This window comes from Squalius cephalus (genome assembly GCF_949319135.1).
Source record: "Squalius cephalus genome assembly, chromosome: 19".
NCBI lineage: Eukaryota > Metazoa > Chordata > Actinopteri > Cypriniformes > Leuciscidae > Squalius > Squalius cephalus.
The window spans coordinates 1,915,641-1,925,027 of NC_137140.1; the positions used below are offsets into that span (position 1 = coordinate 1,915,641).

Here is a 9,387-nt window from a genome sequence, read left to right on the forward strand (position 1 = left end):
ATTTTAAAAATGTTCTGAAGCTAAAACAGCCAGGGAGGTTATGGGTAATGTTTGATTTAATGTGTTTAATACGGCTGAAGTGGCCATAACTCGGTTGCTGGACAGCAAACATCCTCTTTGCATTAAAGCTGTGATTTATGACACATTCCTTTTAAAATAAATATTTTTTCAAGTGTATTCTCTCCAAGAGCCGAGACGGATTACAGCGCTTGCACACACACAGACGAGTGTCATAAAGTTCTGTCATGCAGGAACAATTAGGAGCGTTTAGCTGACTTATACATGATGCAATACATAATAACCACATCACATCTACAAGACACGGCTCACCCGTCCTGACAGACGCCTTGTAACTATTAGGTGTGTCTGAAGAGAAACCCATGAGCTGAGACGAGACACTCGACTTCCCCTTTGTACATGCTCACACACATCCAAATGGAAACACGAATGCACAAATCTGAAGTAATGTGACCACTGGAAACGTCTATTTCTGACATAATCACAGTTTTGCTGGCTATACTTAGAGTCTGTGGGGTTTGTCCCTTTGCACGTAATGCATGCGTGACAGTAGGGGTGGGAATTGGTAAAAATGTGACGATATTTGGGCCATGATTTAATATTATTGCGATTCTTAACATATTGCGATACAGCAAGTATTGCGATTCGATTCTGCGATATATTGCGATTCATGTCCCCCATTTTATTCAAAGGCATTACACAACATGCATTACTGCTCAACTCACTTCAAATGTCACATTTAATTCTGTGAACATCATCTTCTACACATTAAAGGGCACCTATTATGACTCTTTTCACAAGATGTAAAATAAGTCTCTGATGTCCCCAGAGTGTGTATGTGAAGTTTTAGCTCAAAATACCCAACAGATCATTTTTTACAGCATGTTTAAATTGTCATTTTTTGGGGCTCAGAAAAACGCGCTGTTTTAGTGTGTGCCCTTTAAATGCAAATGAGCTGCTGCTGCACGGCACAGGGGGCGGAGCCTCACGAGCTCGCGCTCAGAGTCAGGACAATCTCATCTGATAATATCAGAACAGAAACTCTCAGTTGCGGTGTTCATTTCGACTCGGAGTCGGACAATAATGCCCACAGAGCCAGAGAATATATGCTGTATGGACATAGAACAGGTATAGTTTAGTTTAATTATGGTTATAACTTATTTTTCATCTGCTTTTATCCACTAATACAAGCCTGCTGTAGGAAACATATAATAAGCAAAATATACTGACGAAGTTCAATGAAGTTTATTGTACATCACACAAAAGATGAGCGTTAGTTTTACTCCAGAGAATCTCTGTAAGAGCTGAATAAACATAGTATAAGAAGTGTGCATTAAAGTCTTATCCATCCGTAAAATGACTCGAAGAGCTGTGATAAAGAGCGCGCTCGCACTTTCATTTCTTCCGTGTCCAGTCACGTTAGGCCTGTTGCTCCGGAGAGTGTAAGCTTGATCACAAACAGTACAGATCCTGCTATGTTCATTCTTACATCCATCAACAACACACCTCAATCGCTTAGGAGACATTCTTGTCTACAGCGGCTCAAGCGTCGAACAATGGTGGACTCAGGGCGGGTCTAGGCTCAAACTGAAGTGTCACTCAACAGTCGTGGGCGGGGCCTGCTCAATTCTACGTCACATTGCGCTGAATCTGAGAACAGCTCATTCTGAGACAGTGCTTATGATTTATTGAGATTGTAAAAAAAAACACTGGGTGGATTTTAATCATTCTAGGGTGGTTTTGCTCACACACAGCCAACACACATTTATGTTCAAACACCATGTAAAAGTGAATTTTGCATAATAGGTGCCCTTTAACTGAAGTGCAAAAACTTCGTCCTTGAACATTCAGGACACAGGACCTCATTACAGGACACAGGGTTCATACACATTTTAACCAATACTTTTCCATGACTTTTCCATGACTTTTCCAAGACTTTTTGGCACATTTCCATGACGCCTATGTATTCCTGAAAATGTCAGTCGACATTATAAGAATAAAAATTTGTGTTAAAATTTACCCTCAAAATTAATACCGTACATTAGGGGTGCGCAATATTGACAAAAATATGTCTCGATATTTTCAAAATTTTTCTTGATAATAATGATGATATTTTACTGATTGTGTTTTTGTACTGGTATCCTGGCCAGTTTAGGCCTGTTGTTGACAGCAGACTCACGAAGATATTCATATTTTTTATATTCTATGCAGTGGTCAGTTCACAGCAGTGACCGAAATCAACATTTTTATTAAGGGGCAAAATTTGCCACATTCATAGAATTTTGCCAAATTCTAACATTCAAATTAAATTATATTAGAATAACACAGTACGAATGTCAAATTAAATCATTGAATTAAAATCCATCCTTGCAGTGCAGAGGTGACACAGAAGTGGCATCAAAACTGGCATTAGCCTACTATATTTATACTTCATTTACAATTGCATAAATAAAGCTATTCAATATTTAAATGATTTATAATTTTAACTTTTTAATTAAAGGATACTTTAAACATTAAACTAAAACCACCAGTAGGTGGCGGCAAGTCACTGTCTTAATAAGCGAGTTATTGGAGTCATTTATTCAACCGATTCGTTCAAACGGCTGATTCATTCAGAAAAACAAGTGATTGTTCATTGAATCGTTAAAATGATTCATTCAAAACGCGGATTTCATTAAATAAATAAATAAATAATCGATGTCTGTTGGACTACAACTTTATTATGAAATTCTCGTCGGCGATATAAAGTGAAAATTGACAATATTGTGTCCAAAAAGTAACTCGCAATGTTAACTTTATTGTTAATTTAACTGTTGTATAAAATAAATAGCACATTTGCAATTGTGCAAAGGAAAACGGCACTCTTGCTCATGTGATATTCTAATATAACAACATAATATGATATAAATATAAGACAAAAACTCATTTGGGGGCATAACTGCACTGACACATCACGCAGTGAAAGCAAGCATGAGAGACAAACGCGATGTCAGCTCGCACTCGCAGTGCCTCGTACATAGTTAAAACAATGATTACAATATCATCATAGTTCATAGACAATATCGCACACACTCCTAAGAACATATAGAATGAACTCACAATTGAACTGACTTTTACTCATTTTCTTCTCTCCTCTCGCGTGCAGGAGACAGACGTAGGCTAATATTCTGCGTATCGTTTCACATGCGGCCAGAGCAGCAATCCTCTTTCCGCTACATTCTCGACCCACCGGTGCTTGCAAAACTTTAGCATGCTCGTGCCACTTTCCTGCCATTTCAATTAAATTTCTGTCAGCACCGACTTCGCCTCAGCAACATCGCAACAAGTGAATCGGAAGTGAACTGAACGTTATGCCGCCCGAAATAAGGACGTTAAGACAACGCGAAATATTTTTTTTATTAAACAGTTTTTGTATTAATCACATATTATGCTGTGTTAAAAAAAAAAAAAAATCCATGACTTTTCCAAAACTTTCTGGGTCTTTTTATTTTTCCAAAACCTTTCCAGGCCTGGAATTTGCATTTTTCAAATTCCATAACTTTTCCAGGTTTTTTCAAAACGTACGAACCCTGAGGACAGGACACTGTTCTCTGAATAGGAGACCTCTCACATGAATGGTGAGCTCCCAGCACATAACTATAAATTATTTAAATACAATAGAGTAACATAAAGCAGACATAATAGAGTAACATAAACCTAAGAATAATGATATAAATAAGAGTAACTTAGAGCTTCAATCAAATTGAGAAAAATAAACAAAAATGTGCACTGCTAGAGTCTAGGGGCCGTATTCACAAAGAATTTTAAGGCTCCTAACTGGCGAATTTAGGAGCAACTCCTAAAAATAATGGGCGTGTCACTCGTAACTTTAGGACTCCTAATTTTTTTGACTAAGAGTAATTCACGAAGCATTTTAGCCCTAAAAGTAGCACCTAAGCCTGGGACAGCTTAAAAGAAGTCGAGAGGACTCCTAACTCTTTTTTCGCTTTTTGTGGCATTTCACGCTGCGATGTTTTGAAATGCGTATGCGGCGCTACAGGAGCTTCCAATCGCGAGGGAACAATTCTGCATTGTAGGCATAACTAGGGATGCAATAACGCCACCAACAACCAAAACTAGGCTACTCATTGCATGTAAACTAATTGTAACGTTTCATTGTGAATCAAATTAAAATGTTCTTCTCTTTGCAAACGTAGGCAGAGGCATATAGTGACAGATTAATTCAATAATGTTGCAAAGATATTGCATCAATCCATATGTTTCATTAGGCTACTAGACTATTTGTTTTGCCTTACTCTTTATTCATTTAGGCTATTTATTCAGTTATTCATCATCTTCCGTCCTTCGCACTACTTGTGTAGCGCACGCATTCTCAGACCTGTCACCTGTCACTCATCATCGTAGGGGAGGGGTTTGGAATCATTCCCGCGTTACAATCATCAGCCAATCACGGTGGTCACTTCAGTCAAGCTCCTGCATGAGTAATGACGTCATCCATAGCAACGAAGACTCACTCTTAGTTTAGGAGTTGTCATTTTTCTTTACTAAGAGTAGGTCTGAAATGCGTTGTGAAGAACTTTTAAGAGAAAACTCCTAGCTAAAATCTTTCAGTGCGATTTAGGAGTACTCCTAGTGGTAAGATAAAATGCTTTGTGAATACGGCCCCAGTCCTGTTGGCTGCAAGGTCATCAACCAAAATTAATTTGGGAATATCCTATTCGCTTTTTGATGAAAACCGAAATTTACACACACTTTCGATTTGAAAGAAGACGCCGTGTACAACCGGTTGTGATGGTGAAGCCATTTTCATTTGAATTTGCTGTTGAATGCACGACAACAAAGCACCGCAACAAGCGCCACCTTGTGGATGTAATTCACAAATGTAAATTATCAGAGAAAACCAAATGGAGAAAACCCGAAAGTAAAACAGATCATTTTATAATTAAATAGTGTAATACTTTGCGCTTACTGTATCGATATAATTGCGTGCGCAAAATATCGCGATACTGAACAGAATCGATTTTTTCCCCCACCACTACGTGACACTAGGGGTGTGACGGTTAGTATATAACCGTGAGACCGACGGTTATAGTTGAACACCGTCATTAGATCTCTATAACCGCCAAAACCATGTTTTGCAAACATTTTTTATCATAGAGAATGTTTAAACACTAATTAAAAACAATTGTTAACAGTCTGTCATTAATGGTCTACGTCGTTTCCAACTGTATTTGATTCTTTCTTTGCCAAGTACCGACGCAAGTTTTGTTTTGTAAATCGTCAGACATCATTTTTACCACTTCATTAAGTATTTCTTTGTAGAAAGCCTTTCTTTAAAGCGAATTTCGTTTTGTATAAATTGTATATTAATTTTAATAAATGTTTCATCAACCAATTGCATGTATTTAATAAAAAGCAAATGACAATATAATAACCGTGACATGGAGGCACCGGTGCGCCGCGTTTACTTGCATTGCATTGCATTGTGAACTAGAGCGCATCTCATCGTAAATGAATGAAACTCAGCGTAGGCCTATGCCTCATACATTAGCATTAAATATCTTTGCTGCATCCTTTCTAGAACAGACAAGGGCTTTCTTGCGGCTCGCATCAGCAGAGCATTGCATCGTCCATAGACCGCAAAACAATCAGCGGATGGCAGGCGGGTGCGGCATTGAAATTTGGTCAAAAAACGTTGGTGCGGATGATGAGTTTTGTGATGCGGTCGCGGATGAAATAATACCCCCATCCGCGTATCGCTATCGATAACAACATTGAACATTACACAAATATAAAAATTTTTTTTTGAAATTTAGGTGATCAAATAGCTAATCAGTGTCTGCTCGTTTATTCAAACTAAGTTGTCCTATAACAGACATAACAGACGCAACCGGCACACCCCTACGTGACAATAGACCTTATTCAGAGCGGTGCCATGACAGGTCTATGAATTATGAAAGCGAGGCTGTGAGGGAAAGACTGAGGGCGTTCTCACACCTGAGAGTCCGCACCAAAGTTCAAGTTTTGATGCATTTTATACAATCGGTAAGTTTCGGTTTGGTTTCACATTGCAATTATGCGAGCGCATTAAAACACTTTACATGACACTCTTGCGTCCTGTCGTCATCATCTGTGTGGGCTGCATCTCGACATTGATTGGTTTATAAACGGACGCGCGTCTGACGTCAGTGTGTTGTCGATTCGGTGGGAAACTTTGACAAGAATGAATGAACAGACACATATCGTTCCCACTATACTGTTATTATTACGGCATTATGACCTGCAGCTCCAGCTATACTCGAGGCTAGTTCACATTCGCCAAATCAACGTCCTCGTTGTGTGAACGTTTAATCGTCGCCGGCAGGAAAGGAGGAGAAGAGCGAGTAATCCTGCGGGAACCACCGGATCTTCCTGTAAATGGTCTGAAAGTCCGAACCATACAGACAATGCGTTCACACTAGGAACGAACCAAACCTTTGTTCAGTTTGATCCGGACCGAGACTACCTCTTTTCCTCTGTTTGATCCGGATCGTGGTTTCACACCTGTAATTTTGATTCGGATCAAAATGAAAAGTCAGAAAATCCGGACCAAACAAGGCAGATGTGAAAGGGCCCTTAATGTGTTTTCAATGGCATTAGCTGTAAAGATCACTTGGAAAGATATTTTTGCAGTGTTTAGTCAGCAGAACAATCCATAAACCCATTAAATGACAGTCCGACCCTGTCTATCCCTCACAGCCTCGCTTTCATACCTGTTAAAAATCAAAGCCGGCACTGCTGTGAATAAGCATCCAACGCTGCTTTAACTCTGAACACCTTCTGACCAATGCATTTCCATGACTTTCCCAGTTGTTGGTGAATACCGGATAAGGACTTTCATAGAGACGGCACTCTCAAAAGAATCCCCTGATATACTGCTGAACTGCTTCAGGTGTGTTTAGAGACGGCTGGATGTACAGTACTGTGCAAAAGTCTTAGGCATGTTAATTCGTTATTCTATTCATTAATAGAAGTTAAATCATAAATAAATTCAATTTATGATTTTATTTTTGAAAGCATTCTCACTTTCCAGCATTTTAACACAAGTGCCAGTGCTTTTCACAGTAGCTTTGCAGGAAGGTTTCTTCAAGCGTCTCGGAGACGTTCCCGCAGTTCTTCTGGATTTAGTCTGTCTCAGTTTCTTCTGTTTCTTCATGTAATCACAGACGGACTCGATATTAACATGCCTAAGACTTCTGCACAGTACTGTAGTTTGAACAGGTATGGAGTTAAGGAAAGAAGATTCATTGGTGTTTAACTTTATATTACCATTTAGTTAAATCTCAGGATATTAAAGGAATAGTTCATCCAAAAATGAAAATCATCCCATAATTTACTCACTCTCAAGCCATATGACTTTTATCTTTCATCAAAACACAATCTATACACAAAGAGTTATATTAAAAAATATCCTGGCTCTTCCCAGCTTTATAATGGGAGTGAATAATACCTGAGATTTTGAAGCCCAAAAAAGCGCATACATCCATTATAACAGTAATCCACACGACTCCAGGGGTTAATAAAGGCCTTCTGAAGCGAAGCCATGCGTTTTTGAAAGAAATATACCCATATTTATAACTTTATGAACTATAATCACTGGCTTCCGGTACCGGCTGTACGCAAATCTAGTTCTGGCGGAAGTGTGACCTCTGACCCGATGAATGATGTATTGATGAATGCAGAAGCACAGAGGATAGAGCAAAACAAAACACCGGTCACAAATTATAAGTCTAAAATAAGATTTTTTAAAGAGAAATGTGGAAGAAGTTTGAGTTTCTTGTTTGAGCTTACTCTACTCCTACATCATGTGTCGGGTCAGAGAAGCCAGTGATTATAGTTCATAAAGTTATAAATATGGATACTTTTCTTTAAAAAATGCATGGCTTCGCTTCAGAAGGCCTTTATTAACCCCTGGAGTCGTGTCGATTACTGTTATGATGGATGGATGCACTTTTTTGGGCTTTAAAACCTCTCCCGTTCCCTCCCATTATAATGCTTGTAAGAGCCAGGATATTTGTTAATATAACTCCGATTATGTTTCTGGATGAAAAATGAAAGTCATATACACCGAGGATGGCTTGAGGGCGAGTAAACGATGGGATCATTTTCATTTTTGGGTGAACTATCCCTTTAAGACAACGGTTTTGTAAGACAATGTTTAAATATAGCTTGCAAACGAATACATTTACAGTTACAGAACACTCTAAGTACTTCTGACTCCTTAAAATCTTTAAATATATGTATTGCAATTGAAATATACAACTCAAATAGATGATGTGCACTAAAATAAAGACCTAAAAGTTTGTTTTGGATGTTGTCTTTCCACTAGTCATAAAGAAAACCTCAAAATAGACTTCAAAACTGACCAGTGCATGTAAAAAAAAAACAGGTTTTGAGTTTAATGTCTCGCACTGAATGTTCAAAACACATTAGACTTGGGATAAATATGTGTATGACTTTGCGTTGACTCACACAGACCAGCAAACAGCTGAGGCTCCCTCAGACACTTTAGGTGTTAAATCACACTGTTTATTTACATTCCGCGCGCATGTATTTGACCACAATCGCCTCTCTCTGATTTAGAGTGACTTTTAAAGCTCCTCAAGTGGCCTAGTTTGACCCGTGCTGTCAGATATCCCTCCGCCCGAGAACCTCACCTCTTCTGCGCTCTTCCTCAGCGCTTTCTCTCGCTCGTACTGGGTCATGAGCTGCTCGTTGTCCTCCTTCAGGAGCTCCAGGTCCACCTCGTGCTCCTGGTTCACCGCGAACACCGAGTCCAGGTTCTCCAGAACCGCCACGACCAGCGGCATAAGTTCCTTCACCACGTCCTCGTCGTATCTCCCGATCATCCGCTCGAACTCGCGGTAAATGGAGCTCGCCAAGCCGGACACCCGCTCGGACATCATCGCAGAAGTGCCCGGGTCCTCCTGGTAAAGCACACCGTCCTCCAACTCCATCTTTACTTCGCTTTTACTTCGTTTTACTTTACTTTAAGACGCTAGCAGCAGCAACAGCCAGCTCGCGCGCTAACCGTTGAGATCTCGGTTTACTAATGTTGGACTACATTTACGAGTAACTTTTTTTTTGGAAGCCACTTTAACATTAAGAGAAAATAAAACCTCTCCGTTGTCAAGTTAACTCGCCTCGGTCCTCGGGGACAGTTATTTGACCGGGATAACCTGCACTAAACGGCAGTCGTTAAGTACTAGAGTCCCGACCTGACCGTCCGTCACATGATGACGTCACGCTCCGCTGGAGAAGGGGGAGGAGCCAGGGCGTTTGTTGACACCCTTCAAACTTTTGCGTTTTCGGATTGTTTGTTTATTTTAG

At 39.6% G+C, this 9,387-nt stretch overlaps 1 protein-coding gene across 7 annotated transcripts in view; it reads right to left on the reverse strand.

Annotated features, from left to right (window-relative positions):
• Window positions 1–9,311, reverse strand: part of spag9b (sperm associated antigen 9b) — a 100,891-nt gene extending 91,580 nt beyond the window's left edge. For 3 of the 7 annotated variants that reach the window (XM_079851968.1, XM_079851969.1, XM_079851967.1), the window contains exon 1: window positions 8,715–9,311. In XM_079851968.1, the coding sequence (XP_079708094.1) occupies window positions 8,715–9,014 (300 nt within the window). In that variant the 5' untranslated portion in view covers window positions 9,015–9,311. The remainder of the gene's footprint in view (window positions 1–8,714) is intronic. The other 4 variants (XM_079851964.1, XM_079851965.1, XM_079851961.1 and 1 more) reach the window with 2 other exon arrangements.
• Between the last annotated feature and the right edge of the window lie 76 nt (window positions 9,312–9,387).